At 45.5% G+C, this 24,399-nt stretch overlaps 1 protein-coding gene across 1 annotated transcript in view; it reads right to left on the reverse strand.

The window, feature by feature from the left end:
* Positions 1-21,923, reverse strand: part of lmna (lamin A) — a 31,836-nt gene extending 9,913 nt beyond the window's left edge. The window contains exons 1-5 of the mRNA XM_083679507.1: positions 21,692-21,923; positions 19,805-20,230; positions 714-870; positions 383-508; positions 1-30 (exon numbers count right to left, since the gene is read on the reverse strand). The exon at positions 1-30 is cut by the window's left edge and continues 141 nt beyond it. Coding sequence (XP_083535633.1) covers positions 1-30; positions 383-508; positions 714-870; positions 19,805-20,142 — 651 coding nt within the window. The 5' untranslated portion in view covers positions 20,143-20,230; positions 21,692-21,923. The remainder of the gene's footprint in view (positions 31-382; positions 509-713; positions 871-19,804; positions 20,231-21,691) is intronic.
* Between the last annotated feature and the right edge of the window lie 2,476 nt (positions 21,924-24,399).

Below are 24,399 nucleotides of genomic sequence, written 5' to 3' on the forward strand. Positions count from 1 at the left end.
CTCGTGCCTGCGCTTCGACTCACGCATCTCCTACAGACGGGGGATGGGGAGGGACACACAGGTGTGAGAGTTCGATACACAGGTGTGAGAGTTCGATACACAGCGGGGGGGGTGGGGGGTCGGGGGTGCAAAAACTACCACATTCCAACAATTGATGAGAATTGATTGCATGGCAAATAAACAGTCTTTCTTTTTCTGTCCAATGCTTTTCATTGCTTTGTACTGTAGGAGAGGGGCAGAAGACACGGGAGGAGCAGCGGAACGTAGGGTGAGACTGCTATTGCAGAATAGAGATCGGAATAGAAAGAGAGCCGGGGAAAAGAGGGAGAGAAAAGAAGGGAGAGAGAGAAAAGAAGTGACAGTGGTGGAGGTGGAATCTCACCTCTGCGTAGATGTTCTTCTGGAACTGCAGCTCCTCCTTGAGGGTCTGCAGGCGGTTCTCAGCGTCCACGCGCCTCAGCATCTCATCCTGCAGCTGCTTCTTAGCATCGGCCAGACTGCTCTCCAACTGGAGAGGGAGAGAGAGAGTTGCAGTTCATATGTGTGACCAGTAGGTGGGGTATAGATGCTGTTCTGTGTACAGTCGTCCCATGGCCCAAGTTTCACTAACAAAACAACGCAGGGTGCTGCCTGGATGAATCCTGTTTCAGCATTCACCATCATGGTGTGGCGCGCTGCTGGTATGCATATAATGTGAGGACTCAGTCTCTTACCTTGGCCAGCTGGGCCTTCAGGTCCCTGACCTCCAGGTCCAGAGAGCGCCTCTCCCCCAGGGCGGTGGTCAGAGAGGCCTCTTTAGAATTGAGCAGAGCCTCCAGGTCCTTCAGCCGGGCCAGAGCTGCCTCCAGGTCCGACTCCTTCTTCCCATTTCTGAGGAGACATGAGAGGGTAGGAAAGCACGTTAGCTTAGCATTAGGCTTCTCATTGAGCCAAGTAGAGGGTGTTGTCACGAAGAAACAAAATCCTGTTTGAAACGTGGCGCCTTACTTCAATCATCACACAGATGTCTTGCTTCACTGCATCAAATTTCAGCATTTGTCACTGTGTCTGGTACAATCTTCCCTACTCAGTGTTTGACTGCTACGTGGGCCTACATATAAATGTACTTGACAACGCAGTCTCCAAGCTATGGATCTCAGTGACTTACAGTTCACAGACAAACAATAGGCTGTTTCTCTTTGTGATGACAACAACACAGATGGCAATCTTTGAGAGATAAAGAAAAAAAGAAGGAATGGAATACCCCAAACTTATAAGCAAACTGAACTGAATCATATTGCACTGAATTCAACTGAAATGAATGAACTGAAATGAACTCAACCAAGGACTCCAGCATATTGTTTGTGAGCCATCATAACTCCACTGATGGTACTCCCAGGGGAAGCAGAGCTAAATCAAAATCATTCACGCTTGTTTGCATGTGCGTGCATTTTGTGTTAGGCCTCTCTTTTAACCACACTACCCAGGAATCAATTTGCAGTGCTGGTTAAAAAAACTTGGAACGGTACAGGGGGAAAAAGAATAAAGCCGTAGAGAAAGTGGTAGCATGTACCCGTTTGGGGGTTCACAAAAAGCCAAGCAGGAAATAGGCTCCTCCATTATTAGGTTTGGCCCCTGTAGTTCAACGTTGCTTGTCACTGATGATGGCCATCTGCTGGGGGAGACGGCTTCCAGACCACTAACCCTCACCCTCATGGATACCCATGCATACACTGCTAACGTGGAGCAGGCTCGCTGCTTTGAATGCATGCATGGACTCAATATTAAACACAATGGCATGCACACATGCACATGTGCGCACACACACACACACACACACACACACACACACACACACACACACTCATGCAGAAAAAGTACACTTCACACATGAACTCCTCTCACACACATGGTAAGCACACGTACAGTGCTGCTTGAAAGTATGTGATTGTAGATTATAGATGCAATTACAGATTTTGTTGTCAGGTGGGTAAATAATTGGGTATCAAATGAACCAATCAAAGGAGAGATCTTTAGGATTTAAGAAATCTATCTTTAAGAAAGAGTTTGGGCGGGACTCACACTGATAAATAGAGATAGGCAACCTGGTCAATTCTGTGTTACCCATACAGGTGAATGTTACCCTTACAGGTGAATGTTACCCTTACAGGTGAATGCAAAACACACCATGCCGAGAGGAAAGGAGATCTCAGAAGACATCAGGAAGCGGGTAGTGAGAGCACATCAGTCTGGGGAAGGCTATAAAATCATCTCAACAAGATTTGAGTTCCATCAGTCCACTGTGAGGAAAATAATTTACAAATGGAAAGCATTTAACATGACAGCAACTTGGCCTAGAAGTGGATGCCCTTCCAAAATATCCCCAAGAGCCACAAGAAAAATAATAAATCAGGTAAAAGCCAACCCAAACATAACATCTAGAGATTTGCAGACCTCCCTTGCTGCATCTCAGGTAACTGTGCATGCTTCAACAATAAGAACACTGAATCGAAATGACATTCATGGGAGGGTTGAAAGGAAGAAGCCTGTGCTGTCAAAAAAGAACCAAATTGCCCATCTTAACTTTGACAGAGACCACCTGGACAAGCCTGAAGGTTTCTGGAAGACAAAATTGACCTTTTTGGTCACAATCAAAACCACTATGTTTGGCGAAAACTCAACACTGCCTACCACCAAAATAACCTTATCCCAATAGTCAAGCATGGTGGTGGGAATGTCAAGATCTGGTGCTGCTTTTCCTTCTCTGGAACTGGACGACTCCACATCATTAAGGGAACCATGAATTCTGGGGTACACCAGGAGATTCTTGAACAGAACGTCAAGCCATCAGTCAAGGAGCTAATGCTGGGCTGAAAATGGGTCTTTCAACAAGACAACGACCCAAAGCATTCAAGCAAATCGACCAAAGAATGGCTCAGGAGAAAGAAGATTTGTGTTTTGGATTGGCCCAGTTCTGACCTAAATCCAATCGAGATGCTGTGGCAGAACGTGAAGCAGGCAGTTCGTGCCAGACACCCCTCAAACCTCACTCAATTGGCAGAGTTTTGTAAGGAGCAGTGGGCAAAAATCCCTCAAAACAGATGTCAGAGACTGGCTACATGAGACGTTTACTCCAAGTTATCGCTGCTAATGGAGGCGCCACAAGCTATTGACTGAAGAGGTTCACATATTTTTGCATACATGAAATTTGAGTTTTTGTTAAATAAACCACTTTCGTGAAATAAACAATGAAAATATATTATATTTTTTTGTTTGTGTCCTTTATTTGGAATGTCTTTATTTACGAATAGGGGTTTAGATAGATTTCATAAGTTCATTTTAATATTATTCACAAAATTTCAAGCAGCACTGTACATACATAAATACATGTACACTAATACACTACGTTTCTGGAGCAAAAATATCCTTTGCCACACACAGACTTTCTCTGTTCAGCTTCCTTTGTCTCATGGGTGTCTTACCCCTTCTCACATTTCAGACGAGGCCATAAAAGTGTTTACCAGGGTGAGTGATTTATGAATCTAGGAGTGGCATCTCACCCCATTAACCATCACCATCATGAGCACACACACACACACACACACACACACACACACACACACACACACACACACACACACACACACACACAACAGAGACACCCCATCCCTTTTCAGTCACAGCAGTGGATCCACAATCCATGCGTACAGAAGCTCATTTGTGAGGCCCGAATAGCATGTAAGCAGATTTATTTATTTTTGAGCTACATTTCCAAAATATTTCGTAGCACTATTCATTATTGAAATATTCTTGGTTTTAAAAAGATTAATGGAACCTCTGTTCCAACATACTCAATCTGGCCTCACTGATTTGGACCTTGACCGTGACACTGAGGTCATATTTATCCTGTCTTTCTCCTGCATAGAGCGGATCACTCTAACAGCTTGTAGTGATGAGCCAAACTCAGCTACACACACAGGGAAGCTCAGTGGAGGTTAACAGGCAATCATGTGAGGAATGCTAAGCTAATGACAGTAATTGGCTAGGTGTGTGTGCGTGCGTGTGTGTGTGTGCGTGTGTGTGTGTGTGTGTGGGGTGTGTGTGTGTGTGTGGGGGGGTCCTAGGAAAAGCACTCAGAGGAAAGGAATTATTTCCAGTCGATACTTATCGCCAACAAGACAGTCACTATCTCAAGGCGGAGGCCTTCATACACATATACCATCCGTACACACACACACACACACACACACACACACACACACACACACACACACACACACACACACACACACACACACACACACACAAAGGAAATAGGACATTAGGAGGACATTCCTTTGAGGAAATGAGGACATACTTGAGCAAGACGAGGCAGAGTGAAGAGATAATCCCATAGCAACATTTAAACTAAAAAGAACTAAATCAAAACTCCAATACCTAGATGGACAGATTACTGACTGGGGGGAAATTAAACATACAGTAGCCACTACTGTAAAAGTTGTTTTTACGACAAAAGTGCAACAAATATTTGTTGGGTTTAAGCATCTTTGGCTGGGGAATGTTCCAACTGGCTTCTAACTCAGAATCTTATGTAATCCCTCAGTATTACAGAGGTTGGAGGGTGGTGTTCAGTGTTCAACATTTTATACTGGTCATTAACATATAATTGATATGGGAGGACGTTGGGTGAACCCAATGCAGAGCCATAATTCCTGAGCCGTGTTATGAGGTGTTCTTGTAAGTGTGTGTGTGTGTGTGTGTGTGTGTGTGTGTGTGTGTGTGTGTGTGTGTGTGTGTGTGTGTTAATGTACAGAATGAGTGAGTATGCTATTGTTTGTGTGTGAGTATACACTGATCAGTGTGTGTGTGTGTGTGTGTGTGTGTGTGTGTGTGTGTGTGTGTGTGTGCGTGTATGTGTGTGTGTGTGTGTGTGGCCAACTAATACAGAGCTGACACAGAACAGCACGTTGTTTAGACATTTACAGCGTTAAAATTAGAAATCTAAACATTTCATGCTATCTCTGCCTCTGGGAGTGTCTGTGTGTGTGTGTGTGTGTGTGTGTGTGTGTGTGTGTGTGTGTGTGTGTGTGTGTGTGTGTGTGAAGTGAGTTTATTATGGCTAATGGGCCTTGTGGATGAGCTCCAGTACTGAGCTCACGGTGATAAAGGATGTGCTGCACATGGCTTGGGTATAGTAAAGCATGCAAATGGTTATTTTGGCTGTGAATTGCTTGTATATGATTTAAGACTAAGATTACAAATGACAGTGGTATTGAATCTGAATGAGTGGAGTGAGGGTGTGGATTGGCTATATTTAGAGAATACGGGTGAGATTGGATATGAAAGCTGAATAATCCTATTGCAAATGCTCCTACTACAGTAATATATATATATATATATATATATATATATATATATATATATATACTGTATATACTGTTCACACTGCACTTTTCTGCTTTTTTGCACTTCTGGTTAGTTGTCTCTGTACTTGTACTCTGCACAATGACAATAAAGTTGAATCTAATCTAATCTAATATCGGGTGGGATTTGGTGATATTGGGTTGCAATATATTGGTGCACAGATACTGTGTAGTACATTTCTTTATCACCCAATAAACATCAGCCCTGTTGATAAACTAGTTCAGTGCATTGATCATATCAACTCGTGGATGTCCCATAATTTCCTGCAATTAAACAAAGATAAGACGGAGGTCTTAATCATCGGATCAAAAGGTCGAACGAGAGAAACTATGCACTAGCTTAAAGTCTCTAGCACAAAACACCAAGCCCCTCGCAAAAAAATCTTGGCATACTTCTAGACCCTGATTTGAATTTTGAATCACACAACAGTAATACTAAAAACGCTTTTTTATCACCTTAGAAATATTGCCAAAGTGCAACCATTTCTCTCCCAGGCAGATACTGAGAGACTTATGCATGCATTTATCACTAACAGGTTAGATTACTGCAATGCTCTCTTCTCTGGTCTACCTAAAAAAACAATAAACAAGCTACAGATCATTCAGAATGCAGCAGCACGTGTATTGACCAAGACCAGGCGAGGAACACACATCTCTCCTGTCTTAAAGTCTCTTCATTGGCTGCCTGTCAGTTTTAGAATTGATTTCAAGATCCTTTTACTGGTATTCATATCACTAAATAGTCTAGCGCCTGAATACCTGTCAGGTATGCTTTCAGTTTACAGTCCATCAGACCTCTCAGGTCCTCTGACACTGGTCTTTTAGTCATACCCGGGGCGAGGACAAAGAAATACGGGGAGGCAGCTTTTAGTGTCTATGGTCCTCGCCTCTGGAATAACCTACCTCGTGAGCTCAGGGTGTCACAATCCATTAACACTTTTAAAAGAAACCTCAAGACACACTTCTTTAGCTCAGCTTTCTCTTAATCCATTTGCACTTCTATTTTTGTTTTCTTTTTATTTACCATTATTTACTCTTAATCCATTATAATTTCTATTTCTATTCTATATGTATGTATTTATTTATGTATGTATGCTTGTATGTTCTGTACTTATGTGTTTTAAATTTTACTGTTAAGCACCTTGTATGAAAGGCGCTATATAAATAAAGCTTGATTGATTGATTGATATATACAGGGGTTGCACACACACACACACACGGACGGACAGACAGAGAATGAATGACTAAGCAAAGACAGCCACCAGCTCTTGCGCGTTCTGTGTGTGTGTGTGCGCGTTCTGTGTGACTGAGTGAGTGCATACACAATCGAATACAATGCTTGTACTACATCAACACAAAACCACTTTGAAGTACTCCATCAAAACTTGGACCACACCCCAGTAGCAGATGTGGACGGAATTCTCATCAGCGTGTGGAGAAGCAGGAGGCTTTATACAATAGGCTTTTAGCCCAGCCGTAATAAATGGAAAAGAAAACCAGTGTATTTACAGTATTGCATGTGTTCGCCAATCACTCAAGGCACTCAAAGACACCGGATGCAAATCTCACGTAAATACAGATATACTGATTATACACTATATACTGTTGTGGCAACACAAACACAAATCCTACGAAACAAGCCTGAATCTGTGGAGCTTTGGTGTGCATTCCAGGCAGTTGGGGTCTGTCCACGGCGACCAAAGCCTTTACAAAGTAAAATGATTCTAACACAAGGATGTTCTGTTTCTCAAAACGCTTCCAAGTACAAAGGCAGAGTAGGAAGGCTACTGTGGAGAAACAAATGGTAGTGTGAGAGGGAGGGAGGGAGGGAGAGAGAGAGAGAGAGAGAGAGAGAGGGAGGGAGGGAGGGAGGGAGGGAGGGAGTGAGAGAACCATAGAGAGAGGTTGAGAGAGAGAGAGAGAGAGAGAGAGGGAGGGAGAGAGAGAGAGAGAGAGAGAGAGAGAGAGAGAACCATAGAGAGAGAGAGAGAGAGAGAGAGAGAGAGAGAGAGAGAGAGAGAGAGAACCATAGAGAGAGAGAGAGAGAGAGAGAGAGAGAGAGAACCATAGAGAGAGAGAGAGGGAGGGAACCATAGAGAGAGAGAGGAATAACAAAGGAGGAATGTGTCGGCTCAGCCCCCAGTCTTGGGTGACTCACTGCTATCTTTGTCCACCTCAGTGACGAGGACGGAGGCCGGCCTCAAAAAGAGAAAAAAATAATTAAAAAAACACCACCATCCTCACTGTTTTGCTGTGCCGTTGCTATGACAACAGGGGCCTGCTCGGCCAGGCCTCCAGTTTTTGAACACTTCCCCACGTTTTTGAACAGGGATGGAAAACTGAGTCGAGTTTTCAGCGCAGACGCTTAGTTTTCAGCATACGGTATATCTACAGCCGGAGCCATGGCGGGTGGAAAAGCTTCCCTCTCTGACGCTCCTGACGGAAAATCTAGCCTATAATTTATAGCCAGATATGGCAGATGCATCATTCAAAGTGCCCACGCAAAGCAGCGATGCCTAAATTACCCGATAATTACTCCCTACACAAACGCGACACACAAGATTGAAAGACAGCAGGAGGTCTATGTTAATGTATCCTTTTCTTACTATGACATCGGAAACATATGAACAATGGAAACTGGCCATTCAAAAAGAAGAACAAAGGCCAGAACTATTATCGGTGATACTGTACCGCTATTTAAACACACTAGTACAGGGGTATGATCAGAACTGTGAGTACTCAGAAGTGCTACTTCTGAAAACAATGTGTGCGCGCGTGTGTGTGTGCCTGACATCATGGCCCACTTCCTAGATCTCCAACTCCAGCACCTGAGTGTGTGTGTGTGTGTGCACCTTCTGACTCAGCTAACACACACACACCACACTAAGTGACTTTATCCTGTTTCCCCACCTTGAAAACACAGCCCTTTTCGCCAATGAGAACAAGCGGCGTAGCCCACCACTGTGAGCCGGTCAATGCTAAATCACCCTGCTAATGGACCGGGCTAGGTCCCAGTGGAGTTACACTCAATCAGAGCTGGGTGCGAAAAGCTCCACAACCCCTCTCTGCTACCAATGGGCCCGCTAGGGTTGAGAACCACTTCATCACCCCTTCCATGTGTTACTACACACAGAATTCCACTTCAGGGAGTTGTAGGCATTGATTGAGCGGTTATGCTGTGCTTCTGCCACGGGGCTCCACCCGTCTGGCCGACTTGTGGGAACACGTGCGGCGGTAAGTCACCGTTAAAACACTGACGACATCTCTGTGAGAGGGAAAACACCAGGGATTCCCCCCTATCCCCCCGTCCCCCGTCCCCCGTCCCCCCGTCCCCCAAAGACCATCGGGATCCTGTTTCCAGGATGTTTAATTTCATCTATTCAGAGAGTGGACCCTTTGTGGAGAATACAGGTAGGAAAAAGTGGGTAAGAATGTTAAATACCGGTGTCTTAATACAAACAGTTTAGAAATAGAACTGGCGTTTTCCAAGACCAACTGCCAAACTATACGCCATGACTATTCCATTAGAACTGTACTAGGAGATATACAACTTTGAAATGGCATACCATATAATACAATAAGCCAAGGAGGGATATATTCTGTACTTCCATTGAATTCATTCTCGAAAAATAAGAAAAGGAACTTTAAGCCACGGGTTGGTAGCCTGCTCTCTGTACTGGTTAAACTAGTATATCCTCGCAGTAACAGGATGATAATATGAATCTCATTTAGAGACACGGTGGGGCCGATCCAGGAACGTTTGGCAACACTCACATTAAAATAAAACAACAGTAAAAAGTAGTGCAGGCTGGCACATGATCATTTCCTGTGTCTCAACTGGGATCAGAACACAATGGCAGGAGTTGTTTTAAATCCTCTGTGTTGGCTGGCACGCCCGTTGATGTGTGTATGTGTGTGTGCGTGTGTGTGTGTGTGCTTGTGTGTGTGTGTTTGTGTGTGCGTGCGTGTGTGTGTGTGTGTGTGCTTGTGTGTGTGTGTGTGTGCGCACGTTTATGTTCGCACACATGGACACTAGAAATCACAAGCAAGTCGACAACAACAACAACAACTATCATGGGCTCCCCTGGGGGCACGTCTGAAAAGACAACCATTACAGCATGGAGATGGAGATGGAGAGGCGACAGACCATTCAACGTTCCTCAATCATCCCACACCATAGAAGACCATTTAACGTTCCTCAATCATCCCACACCATAGAAGACCATTTTGAAACAGAAAAAAAATAGGATTCCTTAGCTTGGCAATGTTAAAGATGGCTAAATTGTACTGTGCTGATTTGAGAGGCCCTCACTGTTTCCAGGGTTCCCTGCATACTGTACGCAAATGTGTTTGTGCATCCCATAATGCTCCTTATTCAAACACACGGCCCGCCAACGGTGAAAGGGAAGTTTCTCGCCCACTGATAAGGCCTTTAGTACAGGACTGGAACTGTGTGTTAGAGCCAGAGGATTATTTCCCCTTATTTCTTAGTCGGTGATTCATCGCTACATGAGTCAGAGGTCTGGTGCCCGTTCATTCAGTGTGCACGCCGGCGTTAGAGCTAGTTATCACATTTGTTTCATTTGATTATTTTCAGCTTGATAACGGTAAACTTGTTTACCCTTTGTCTTTTGCCCTAGTCAGACTGGCGCTGTAATGTCACCTACGGTGTACGCTGGCATGAGTGTGACTTGCAGAACAGGCAAAGCAAGATATCCATGATTACACGATAAATATGCTGGTGAAGTGTTGTAAACCTCCTTGAAGCATGTTTGAATAAGGAGCATTATGGGATGCACAAACACATTTGCGTACAGTATGCAGGGAACCTTGGAAACAGTGAGGGCCTCTCAAATCAGCACAGTACAACTTGTCACCTACAGTGTACACTGGCATGATTGTGACTTATGCAGAACAGGCATAGCAAGATATCCATGATTAGAGATAAATATGCTGGTGAAGTGTTGTGTAAACCTCCTTGAAACGTGCAGCAGCCTATACCACCAACCTCAAAAAGACAAACTCACTTGACGAAACTGAAAATGTCAGGAGGCACATACTACCATCAAGTCTAAACCAGTTTCCAAAGTCATCTTTTGAATTCAGCCTTGACGCAGCTAACCTTGGTAAACCATACACTCCGGCTAGAGGAACAACAAACAGTGCTCTGATTGGCTCTGACGTGGAGTAAACGGAGCCAGAGACCAGGGAGCTATTCCTCCATCCAGCTGCATTGAGTTACTATAAAAGCTCTGTAGCGGTGCCATGCGGCTAGTGGGAGTGGCCCTGGCGCTAGCGTTAGCAGAGAGCTATCACCAGACTCTGTGTTTGTTAATGAGGAGGAGATGCGTTAGCGTTAGCATTCTTTAGCCCTTAATAGCCCATGGGGAAATAGCATTACCAGGTCTAGAGTGGCACCAAACTGTGGTAATGAGCACATTACGTCTGCTATAGGATCAACTCAAACACAGAGGTACGAGGAAGAGCCATGTGGGAGAGAGAAGAAAAGAGGGGTAGAGAGAGAGATAGTTGAATGGATGGAGGGGGAAGGGACAGACAGGATGACAACTGCCTCAGGTACAAATGAAGCAAACTGTCACAAACTGACAGACAGAAAGACAGACAGACAGACAGACAGACAGACAGACAAAGGGGAGCAGAGAGAGAGACAGTAGTCTATTACTGCAGATGGGAAGACACAGACTACTACTGTAGCCACTGTGCGTAAAAGTCAGTTTGCATCTCCCCAGTACTGTGCATAAAACTGTGGACTGCATCTGACTAACCATCTGAATAAACGCTTTTTTTTTTAAACTTGGATTTCACAAGCTTCCAGTAAACAAGAGCCATTGCTAGTGACACGAAATGTAAAACATCTGGAGGTGTCCCTGCATGTTGAAAACAAGACTTGTTGTGCATCTCAGATGTACTTGAGAGTAAATGAGCATTCAGAGGTTCCATAGCTGGCCAGATGAGTTAGCATGTGGTCACACCCATTTCTTTCGCCAACTACCAAAGGGGAAACTCCCAGTGTTTGGTGTGTGTGTGTGTGTGTGTGTGTGTGCACACGCTTGTGTGTGTCCGTGCATGCGTGCGTGCATGCGTGCGTGCATGTGCATGGGTGTGCGTGTGTTTCTGTAGTAGAGGCCCAGCATCTTAAAGTGATTTACCCTTTCAGTAAGTGAGTGACTCATGCAGCTTGGCCGGGTCCTGAAAATAACCAAGTGCTATGGAAACTCTGATCCATAAACCCCACTCCACACACACAGTCTTTCCAGCCCGCCAAAATCTCCTCGGATCATAGTCCTGGTCCACTGAAGTCCAAACGCTAGTCTTTCATTACCCAAACAGCACTACACCCCAACAAAGACAGCTCTATAGAGCAGACATCCAACAAATTCACAGGCTTCGTACATCTGTTTTCCATCACAGTGCACTTTGTTAGGGGCAAGACTGGGTAGAGTATTGGCTATTCCCACTAGCCTCGGCCTGCTAACACCTACAGTAGGGGCCGTCCCCTTGGGGTTACCAAGTTGAAAAGGCAAAAGAATTTATGAGAAAAGCGACACGTTTTTGCAGCTTGTGAATCACTTTGAACAGGCGTGCTAGCATGCTGTGTACAGTCAGATGTTTCCTAAAGCGCTGAAGCTCCCTACAGTATGCATTACTAGTCAATAAAGGAGTTGGTGAACAGCTGGTGAAATATTCTGCTGGTGAAATACTCAGGAATCCATAAACTACAGTGAAGGCGTAGTTACAGACAAATTATACTGCAGTGAGGACTAAAAACTGGGTAGACCTGGCTCAAATACATACAGCATGTAAAATACTTCCAAATTCTCGAGCTGCACTTCTTTGTCTGGTGCAATGGAACCAAGTGAATTGTGCCAAAAAGTGCAAAGTGATATAAAATAAAGAACACCAAATACGACTGAACTGTAAATAAGCATTCGTTTGAGGCCTCAGTGAGGGAGAACAAACTGAATACACAATGGTGCATCACCAACATGTTCCCTTACAAACGTCACCATCAAAAACATTTTTTTCATGATCATCATCATTTTTTAACCTGGATTTCATAAGCTTCAAGTAAACAAGAACAACATGAAAACAGTTTTCAAAAGCCTGAATCTGTGTCCCTGGTGGTCGGTCCCAGAACATCAAAGCTCTGCCATGACACCCCTGTGACCTAAATAAAGAGAGTGATAAGTACGTGGATTTCGTCCAGACCCAGAGAGCCTTCGGTGTAAACCGCCCCTGGTACTACTGTACGACCTGAGAAGGCTGCCTCGTGTCACATGATCCAGGCTGAGGTCATGACGGTAGACCCTGGGGAAGACCCTGGGGACGGCTGTTAAAGAGAGGAGAAGAGAGGAGGGAGAAGGGAGAACAAAGAACTGTCATGGTGCACAATTTCTCCCCTAAGGGAAGAGAGAGCAAAGGTTACATGCTCTGTTGAGCTGCTATTTGCTTCATGAAAAGCGAACGTTTAGGAAACCAAACGCTGATTCCTTGTGCAGTACACATTGAGCTGCGGGTCAGCACTTTATGCAATAAAAAGGAGATATAAAGTTATATTATGTCTATTCAATTAATGTTTAACATTAGTATAAAGGTGTGTATCGGGTGTGAAGAGACACATTTATTTCACCTCAGGTGTACTTTCGGTTCTCCACAGAGGAAAGAATATGAGACAATTGTGTCCTGATGTATTGTGAGCATATAGCCTGCACTGAAAGGAGGATTAAGTCTTTAACCCCAAAGTATTTGAACAGCATTACAACATCCTCATCATCGTCCGCTGGGTGTGTATGCTTGCTCCTGTCCCTTTTAGGGCAGAGACTTAAAAACCGAGGCATTTCATCATAACAAATCTGGCTTCAAAGTTGTCCAGCTGTTGTCTCGCTACAGTATGTGTCAGCCTGGCCAGATAGTCACACAACCAAACACACGTAGGGTGCATTACGTCAGAGACTCTGTTTAGAGTTTCCCCTGGGCTAAAAGCAGTGTTACTTTTTGAAACTATGGTGATCGAAATGAGTCGGGCCTAAAAATAGATTGCGTAGCCACCTGTGACTGGGCCGTCCCCCTCTTTGACCTCCCTGTTTAATCTTCACTGCTCTAACATTCTTTTTCTTTCCAGGCTTTTTTATTGGGTTTTATTATTATTAAATTATTATTTTATAATAATTCAATTATTATTAAATTATTATTTTACAATAATTTAATTATTATTAAATCGGAGGACGGGCCCATTGTAATTCATGGAATGGATTATTATTAATTATTATTATTATACAGTGTCTTATAATGTCTTCATAATATCTTATGTCTGCTTGTAAGACATTTTTTAAACAAACAAAGAATTGCTGACGGAAGCTCCCATTACCAGATAACATAAGACAATGCAGTCGGACGGTATAATTAAAGTGTGACCAGAAACGGCAGGAACACATTTTCTAAATCGAGGAAATATGTTTGTGCTCTCTGATAAGTGCACTTCCTGGTGCTTGCTCTGATAGTGCCAGATGCCAGAAGTTGGGATGGCATGTGTGCCTAAAATACATGTGAGCACATACAGAGCAGCAGTGCATGTCTTCATGTCAGCTCCTCCACTAATCATGTCATTGGAATGAAAGGTCTAACAAAGCAAATAAGTTGAGATACCTCTAACTGTGAATGTATTGGTTTTGCCAGTGGGTACGTTACGATACAATCCTCTTTTCTAAGCATCCTGCAGTCTGCTCTGTGCCGGGAGCCTGTGCCAGTCTGCTCTGTGCAGGGAGCCTGTGCCAGTGTCAACTGAATACGGCTCTACTGTATTTATCCTTACAGCATCAACATTACATGGAAGGGCAGTGAGCATAATTGGCACTTAGCACCTAGAACATCTTACACTGGCAAACAGTCCCTCTGTAGTTTATCATCTGCTCCTGAAACACCTCTTTCAGACAACCCGGCCTGATCTTTTCTCCACTGTGCAATGTTCTTTAAAGGTTATTTTTTGAGTGGGGGCAGTCCCACTTTTTTATTCCTCATCGTTTGGAGAGAGACAGTGGAGAGAGACAGGAAAGTAAGGGGGAGAGGGTATGTCAGCAGGGCATACGTGTGCACTGTAGGCCATGGTGCTACACCACTGGACCAGCCCAGGCCACATTGTGCCAGGTTTTTTACTTTACATGGTCCTGCCCCACCCTTAGCTCCACTGGCCTGCTCTGTTCCAACAGGTGTGGTACACTCAGCCTTGGATAATCATCGCTCAACAAACTCTTTGTGTACGTTGGAAGTTGGAAATGGGCATGGCTGCTTACTTTGGAAATCCATCAATGAGTTACTCTGGAGATCCAAAGGCCGCACTGGTTTTATTTCACCACCTTTGATGACAAAAGCCAACATTTTATTGTCTGTGTTAGACAATGATATTGAGCAGCAGTAAAAAGGATTCAAGTCATTTTACTACAAGGGGGCGCGCGCAGAAAAGAAAATAAGAATCAGTTACTACAAAAAAAGTCAAATATTTGCTTAACGATTGCCCATGTTACATCATTTTACAAACGGTTTGAAATGTGGATCAGCCAAACAGAGTGTAGACATTGTCACGGTCTCGGTACGTCACTGCCGAGTTGGCAGTTAGCATGGGTGTTCCTGCATATTATCAGGAGCAGACAGACATCTATTCATCTGCCTGGGGTGGGGGGGCTGGGGACCAGTATCAGCAGGTTTCCCCACGCAGGCTTACGTTTCATAGCCATGGGCACAGCTGGAGGGGCGGGGGGGGGGGGGGGGGGGGGGGGGTGGGGGGGGCCCAGACTCCAGTCTGGTGGCTCCCCTGTTACACAATAAGGGAAGGGCCGTGCCGACAGAATGACCAAACTAGACCTCCACAAATGTCTTAGCTTAGCGGCACGTGTTCGATCCTAGCGACGTCTTAGTCGGTATTCTAGCATCCAGCCGCCCTAGCCTATCAGAACTCCTAAATAATTGGCGAATGTTCTAGCCTGGTGGTCCTTAGCCAATCATTGTTTGTTTGTTTTTCACCCAGGCAAATAATTAACAGGCCAAACGGTGTTAGCCTAGCGGTTGGAATTCTGGCCCAGCGGCTACAGTCACCCCATTTCCACATAGGGGCTAGCGCTGTGTGGGCCAAGGCCAACTGCTTTTCCACAGTCGCTCCCGGGCTTCAACGGTGCTTTACTGCGGGCCTACTCTGGCTTTTAGCCTCCTCTACCCCCCTGGTCCTCATCAGGCCAAATGGGGCTAGGGGCGCGGTTAGAGCAAGGGTGCTCTAGTTGGCTAGCTAACTTGGTGGGTGGCTATCATAATCCTCGGTGTATAGCTTGGTGTAACTTCACAAGCAAACTGATTTGACTAGAGTTTTTTACAAATGAAATTGTCGGGGGGGCGGGGCACTAAAAAGCCCAGCCGTTGTTAGAATTGCCCAAGAATTTCTGTATTCTATTTTCAATGCCCCTCACCTTTGGCCTAGTAGCAACCTATCAACTCAAACGCACAACGCAGAGACAAAACAACACCAGGGAAAAGGAGCAGAGGGATAAAGACCTGTAAAACCATTACAGGCATGTTCACTATCGGCTTGAAGTACCAGGCTTTAGTTTGAGCACCAGCTGGCCGCCACTACGTCTCTGGCACGCATCGGCATGTACCGTTGTCGTAAAATGGCTAGTGTTTGCTCTCGCCTCTGGGGAGCTGCATGTGTCCGTTGCAGTAATTACACACACAAAGACGTCTTTAGGGGAGGTCCACTGTCATGTCTGTGGGCTGAGCAGGTGTGTGCAGTCACCGGGCCTGTTCAGCGACAGCGACAGCCACTGCACATCTGTTGCAGCCAGCACGTTAAACAGGGCTTGAGCTGACACTGGATTCTTGTGCAAGGCTGCAGCCTTGTAATTCGAGGCGGCAGTTGAGATTTTGAATTTGAATTTAGTTTATTCGGGGCAGCTGGGAATTCTAAGTTAACATTTGAATAATCAAAAGACGCTGTTCAAACAGTAAAAGACTGCTTCCTGTTTGTCTTTCAGTCATGTTTCAAGATAGAGTGCCACCCTTGTCTCTGATAAGAGTATTACATATTAACCTGAATCATTCAGATTTTGAGAGAGATTCCTTTTCTATCAAAAGCACTTCTTTGCAGTGTCTCACTTGCACGCCTCGGCCGCCAGTAACGAGAATAAACTGTTGATGTACTTATTAATAAACATCTGACACACTACTCTGTCCCACTAGTCCAGATCTCACCAGCTTCCTGTATACTGTGGGACACAGTGAGCCCGCAGACAGCCCATTCCCAGAATCCCACAGGGCCCTGAAAAAACCTCTGAGTCACCACCCTGTCACATGCCCATGCCAAGACTTCTGGGTGCCATGGCAACCAAACACTGACAAACACAGTGGCTGTGTCTGCAGCCTAGAGACGAGGCCTGAGCCGGCCCACACGGGATTGGGTGATACGTTTCCACCGCATGTGCGTCAAATGATTGGTTTCCCTTGGATAACAATGTAGCTGCTACTTTAATAGCGGCGTAACCATGGAAACATAAAGCGGCCACAATTAAAAAAAGAGAGTACTTGCGAAATCAGTTGCATTTCCTACAATATTCACTCACCACTCACCGGCTAAACATGGACTTGGGTGTCCATGCCAACAAACAGCCTGACATTGTTTCAGGCTTTATAGTGGGACTACACAGTGTTGAAGTTACAAGGCTGAGAATGGGGCTATACTCACAGTGTGACTCAACTCTCTGACTCCACATCCACTACACCCTGACCAAGGTCACATGACAACAACATCACAAATCATCATCCTAGGCCGGGCGACACCCTAACCTGCAGGATGGGTGCACCTCGAATCTCACCCTCACACAAACATGTCATCCTGCATTCTGTAACATCAACAGAAACACCAACCGAGTAAAAACACAACGGCACCGGTTGGAGCAGACATGCAGTGTTGAAATTCCCATGGCCTTGTGAGCGTGGAGCTGTTGAATGCTGTGTTTGCACACGTCTGACAAAAGCTCATTCTCTATTCTGCTTCTTCCCTACTCCCCTCTGAGGGAGTAAACACCATGCATAAATGATGGAGCAAGCAAAATACCCTGTACACAATAGGTGTAAAATAAGTGCAAACAGATTACGTTAAAGTCTACTCCATTTTCTCAGAGTCTCTCTAGCCAGAGCTGAACTTTGGCAAGACTTCGACACATTCCAGGGGAGTCATCGCAGGCTGTTACCTGCTGGCGGGGGAGAAGCCGTGTGTTGTTGTCGGTGGAGACATTCAGGCACATATCTCTGGTAAAAGCCACAAGCTAACATTCCCCTCGAGGTCTAAACTTACCAAACATGAGCTCAAGTGGCTCCATTGTGCTTGAGCGTGGTGCTTGCCATACCAAAACTGCAGGTCTGACCCTTACATGGGCTTGAGATACTGTATAGTGTCTGGATGCAAATCGCTTTAGGTAAAAATTTATCGAACAAATAATTAATGTTATGCTAACCAGGTTTGGTTAAATATCACCTTCAGTGCTGTGTAATAGGCTGAACCATGGCATTCAGGTGGGGTCAAATGTGTCATTGAGCCTCCAAGGCAGAGCAGGCTGTTTGTCAGGGGCGTGGCCCCATGTCTGTGGTCTTAGTCACTCGTATGCATGGAGCCTCAGGGAGCCTGGAAACACATAGCTGTTCTTACTACCTGACCTGTCACACACCTTTAACCACTAGGAATGCACTCAGCCAATGTCTGGCATGTAGCTGTTCACACCCCTTTCAGAGAAATTCCAGTGGTACAGAAAGTGTTGTAATTGATTGAGCTAGACTAATGGGTTGTGTGAATTCCATGGTAAAAAAAGGAAGTGTTGCATCATCCAGGTGGGTACTACTGTACTACAGTACATATCAGGTATGGATATGGGGCCTCATATGGTTTGGGTGATGGGGCCTCATCGTCTTTGCATTCAAACATTCGGGTCGCTATGTTGCTAATCATGAGCTGCTTGAGCCCTCTGCAGATTGAGTGTCAAATTCAGTATCCAGCATGGCCTGGGGTGGTCCAGTGGTCTAGCACCATGGCCTGGGGTGGTCCAGTGGGGTGGTCCAGTGGTCTAGCACCATGGCCTGGGGTGGTCCAGTGGTCTAGAACCATGGCCTACAGTGCACACATATGCCCATGCCCTGCTGACATAGTCAATATGTCATATATTTGACCAAGTCAATTTCCTGTATGTGCAAATATACTTGGCCAAAGAAAAGAATTCTAGAATTCTAAAGAATCCCATCATACAGACCATATAAGGCCCCATATCCATACCTGATATGTACTGTAGTACAGTAGTACCCACCTGGATGATGCAACACTTCCTTTTTTACCATGGAATTCACACAACCCATTAGTCTAGCTCAATCAATTACAACACTTCTGAATTCTGATTCTGAAATGGGAGAATGAGAGAATGAGTGTTGCGATGGAGCCTGAGCAGGCCTGTACTGGTCGATGTGTCAGAGCTGGCTCGGTGTAAATCACACCACCACAACGATGATGTCAAATACAATAAGACGGTGTCTTGTGCTCCGTTTTGCATTTGCGTCTCTCTGACGCCCTCTCCATCACCATGTAGAGCAGGCAGTTGCACGCAACCACACGAAGGTTACATCAAAAAGTGGCGCTGCTGAAGCACGATCACTGCAGGCCAATTCAGACTGCAGAAAACCTAAAACCTTTCTGTCACACATCGATGACGCATCACTGGACGGTACCAACACAGAACAAAGAGGAATGAACACTGTAGTGACGCATCTGATTGCGTGCCAATTCAACCTTTGGCCACAAAATTCCAATGGGCTGCAAGCCTAAACTAGACCCGTTTTATGGCCCCGCGTTAACACACTCAAAAGAGAATGCTTGCACACCTTTAGTTCCTCCAGGTGCTATGGGTTAGGGTTAGGGTCTATTGAACCACATGAATGTACTACATCACCCACAATCCCTCCTCTAATAAGAATAGTAATAAGAATAACGCATTTTATTTGTATAAGCGCTTCTGTCACATACTCAGTGCACTTCACAGGTCAAGCAAACAAAAACACACTGAGCCCCGCCCCTCCCACACAGAGCCCCGCCCCTCCCACACAGAGCCGCGCCCCTCCCACATGCTCCTTTGCATAACTCTGTTGCCCTCCACCTAAAAACATTTGACTGTAATTGGCTTCCTGACATTTGAAGACCACGGTAGCCTTTTCTCCCCGTGTCCAAACGTGAAATAATACATAGGGGAAACCCTGCCATTCCTATGAATGTCGAGTGAACTTATTGACATCTGAAGACCATGGTAGCCTTTGCGTACTTGCGCCTAGACGTGAAGGGAAACCCTATGGGACGGTCCTACCTGGCCTTGAGCTCCTTGTGCTCCTCCCTAATCTTGCTGAGCTCCAGCTGCAGGCGTGCCCGCTCCTTGGCCACCGAGTCCAGGGTCTTGCGGGCGTCGGCCAGCTCCGTCTCGTAGGCCCCCTTTATGCCGCTCACGTTGCGGCTCACCTCCGTGTCCGTCTCGGTGATGCGCAGGCGCAGGCCGGCGTTCTCCAGCTCCAGCGAGCGCACCTTGTCGATGTAGACGGCCAGCCGGTCGTTGAGGTTGCACAGGTCCTCCTTCTCCTGCAGCCGGGTGATGCGGGCCGGGGAGGCCGCGGTGGCGGCGCTTCTGCGTTTCTGTGCCGGAGTTCCCATTGTGGCGGTGGAGGTGGCGGTGGTGGAGGCGGTGGTGGTGGAGGTGGAGGTGGAGGTGGAGGTTCAGGTGGAGGCGTTGGGTGATTGGCTGTAAAAGGGGAAAGAAGTTGGGGGAGTTGGTCAGATTGTCTGAGACAAGTGCTGGTTCTGGTTCTGTTTAGATTGTCTGAGACCAGTGCTGGTTCTGGTTCTGTTCAGATTGTCTGAGACCAGTGCTGGTTCTGGTTCTGTTTAGATTGTCTGAGACCAGTGCTGGTTCTGGTTCTGTTTAGATTGTCTGAATGACGGTTGATTGGCAGAAATTATCCCATCACAGGATCATAATAACAATCCCTACTTTTCATAACTTCAGAATAAAACTTGGCAGAGAGAGTACACAATCTGATACAGTTGGGCTTCCTTTAGTCAGCATGTACTTCACTTAACCTACTTTACTTTCGTCTGAGCAAGCCAATTTCCCACAAACATATAACCCACCTCAAGCTCACTGAAAGGTAATTACAGACAATTATAATAACCCAGGAACTACAGATGCATACAAAACATTGAAGAAAAAAAAAGAAAAAAACTCCATAATACAAAACAGCTTTCTCCATCATCTCCCCCGTCCACCAACTGCTCGTTAAGACAGCAAAGAAGGGCCAGCAGCCTGGTAATTACGCCTCGCTGATTAACTATGATAGACCTGTCCTTGGTTGCCTCTTCCCACACCCTCCTTCCCAAAGTCCATTCATTCTGTAATACCCCAACCCTGACTCACTACATAAACAAACACAGCAGGATGCCCTGATTAGGAGATGAGTGAACTTTCTCTTTCTTACTCTCTCCCTCTCTTTCTTTCTCTCTCCCTCTCTTTCTTACTCTCTCCCTCTCTTTCTTTCTCTCTCCCTCTCTTTCTTACTCTCTGTTTAGCTGTGTGTGAGGGGGGGAAGGGGGGCTTTTGAAGTCCAAGTAATGACATCCAAAAACGTATCCAAATAATGACTGATCCAAAAATTATACCTAACAGATAGCAGACACATATACATTTGATTGTGTCCTTGTGATCTTTTCCCCTAGGTGTGGGATTACAACCCTTATATTGTCTTTAAATTTACCACAGTGGATGCTATGGATACAGTGCTACTGTATTACTACTGAACTGTAATACTGTATCCCACACACTAAACCAAACCATGATGAATAAGTAATGTATCCATGCGACCACCTTACTCCATCTTAAACATACTCTTACTCGACTCCATACACAACACACAGAGAGGCACAAGGACTCACAAAACATACAACTTTACTTTTAGACCTATCAATTTAGACCTATCTAATAAGTTGACTTGCTGTTCCTCACCCCTGCCAGACAACGTGAAAGTGAAAGAAGATTCCAACTGATAAGGCAAAAGGGTAAGGCCAACAATTCTCTACCCTGCCAGTTACGCTTCAGGATCAAAGGGCAGGTACACTCCGTATACCTCATCTGAGACTAACATTATCTCCATGCAGGGCTGACATTCAACGCACAAACAGAGCTCAAAGTAAACTGTTCCAGTCTTACCTTAGTGGGAGTGAGAGGTTGTCAGTGGAAGCCTCCTGAAGGAATGGTGTGTCTGTGTGTGTAGAGCCGGACCGTTCTAGAAGTTGAGCTGCGGTGTGTGTGTGTGTGTACACTGTAGTGGGGTGTGTGTTCCTCTCTGGGTCTGCGTGTGCTCCTGTGGAGTATGTGAAAAGGGATCAGTTCAGTGCTGCCTGCTGCCTGCCTTGCTGTCTGGCCGTCTCTCCCTGCACATGTATTGCTAAAGAGGCAGAAAGAGAGGAGGGAGGGAAGGAAGGGAGAGAGAGAGAGGAGGGAGGGAGGGAGGGAGTGAAGGAGGGAGAGGGTGGGGCTGCAGGGAGGAGCCAAGCTAGACTTACGCAGACAGAGCCCACACACACTGGAGCCGAGCAGTTGCTGTGTCATATCTCTCCCTGCCCTGTCGCTCTCTCTCTCCTTTCCTCTTTCATTCCCTCAGAACGCTGAACCAGACACAGACACAGACACACAGATCTGAGCTGATCTGACACAGACACACAGATCTGAGCTGCTAACACGGGTGGTCTGTCAGTAAAAGCTTCCACTTCAAGTGCAAAGTAGGAAGAAATCCACCCGGATCCAGGTTACTTTTTTACTGTAAAAAATCGTGAATATCATTGATATCATCCATGCCTGTGATTGAAAATCATCCCCTTGGAGTGAGATGGTGGGTTCCTAAGCATCCTTGTGGTAAAAAAAATCTTGTTTGCACAACAATCCTCCGAATCGATAGAACAGAAACCAAAATATGATCTCCGTACCAACTCCCATATTCCCACTGAAAGGTGCAGCTTTTCCCAGAGGTCATCTTCACGGCTCTCAGTCCCCCTATAACAGCACTACTCAGCCCCAAGATGAAGTACTTATTGCTCAGGGGAGGAGTTCATGATATAACAGGTCCAATGTCATGAAGAGACAGATATTCTGGTAGGTGTGTGTGTGTGTGTGTGTGTGTGTGTGTGTGTGTGTGTGTGTGTGTGGGTGTGTGTGGTCTGGTCATGAAGGGAAAATCGGATTTTTCACTGTGTGTGTATGGAACAGGCCTAGTGGCTACGGGAACACCCTGGTAAAGCCCTCACAGTGGAAAGGATCCGTCAGTTTGCGGCCCTTTCTCTGAGTCACACATCCCAATACAAATAGTACTTGTTCAGAGGCTCCCCCCTTTTTCTTCTCCCTCCCTCCCTCCCCTGCCTCATGTTTCCACTGCATTCCCACAAACAAAGGCCCGTCTAGCCCAGCAACCAAAATGCTTGTCTTCAACAAGCCGATTCCAAATAAAGTATTTACAAACTATACTGGAGACAAACAGCTAGGTCAAGAATTTTTCTGACGTGATAGTAGCCTTCAACACTGAAGGCAAGTCCCCTGCACCCAGTCTGAGAGTCTCAAATCTCAGAGGCACTCGTCAACTTATAAGACAGGCCCGCGCGGCCATGACAGCCTGTGATGCAACTTACGAGACATGACAGGCAACAAACGGCATGTTAACTATAGTCTGCAGTCGTCCGTCTGTCTGTCTGTCTGTCTCTCTCTCTCTCTCTCTTTCCCTCCCTCCCTCCCTCCATGTTCCTACAGCATTCCAAGAGTGCAGCATCAACACAAAGCGCCAACTAAATGTTTTCTTTTTCACTACGAGCTACTCTTTTGACAGCTGACACACTAAGAAAGAGAACCACGGTTAGGAATTTAGCCCCAAACACTTTGAGCAAGAGGCGGCCTGAAGGTCTTATAGCGAGGTATTCAGAGCATCCCTAACTACAATACATTTGGCCACACATTCCTGTTTGAAAACCGGAGAAACGGCACACACAGGCCGTGTCGAATACCAATGGCTTCGTGTTTTCATATGCTTTCCTAATCTCCCTCCCTTCCGTTACCTTCACTGATCTGTACCGAATGGGCCTTAAATCCTAACACTGCAGAGAGACAATAATGCATTTCCATAAATCAAGCACAGAGACATGGTTAATATTTAGCTGGACATGGTGCATGTATTTACATTTGCTCTCATAAAGCTGTCACTGTCACTCTGCATGTCTACTGTACACACCTACCCAGGTACAGTACACACCTGGTATGGACACATCTGCTATGGAGAAACCTGCCCATTGTTCATGCATCTGTATCTATATCACTATAAAAACATTAACAACAGATCTGTTTAATAAGCTGACAATAGCAGACACAATACTGTATTGTACACGCCACGGTTGCTGTTTATATCTTCTAGGGCCACAACTGAACTGCAGATAATGATGTTATTATCAGATAATGACAACGTTTACAGTTCTCAAATGAACTGCAACGGCCAAATGGATGGAATATTCTTAATCCAAGTAAGGCTTATCTTTTTTTTTTATATATATATATATTTTTAGGGCATTTCTGCTTTATTGGGATAGAGACAGTAGAGATTGACAGGAAGGATGGGTGAGAGAGAGGAGGGATGACATGCAGGATAAGTCGATGGTCGGAATCGAACCAGGGACCTTGCGATGATACGGTATGCGCCTTAGTGTGCTACGCCACTGAGCGCCCCGGTAAGGCTCATCTTGACACTTTCAAGGAACAGTCTGGATTAATTGAAGACCCGTCTCTTCAGGCTACATGACTGTCCCTCCTAAATACCTCTTAACCTCCCACTCCCCCCCCCCTGTACAGTTCCTCTACTGTAAATAATACTTAAAAAAAAT

This window comes from Argentina silus (genome assembly GCF_951799395.1).
Source record: "Argentina silus genome assembly, chromosome: 10".
Taxonomy (NCBI): Eukaryota; Metazoa; Chordata; class Actinopteri; order Argentiniformes; family Argentinidae; genus Argentina; species Argentina silus.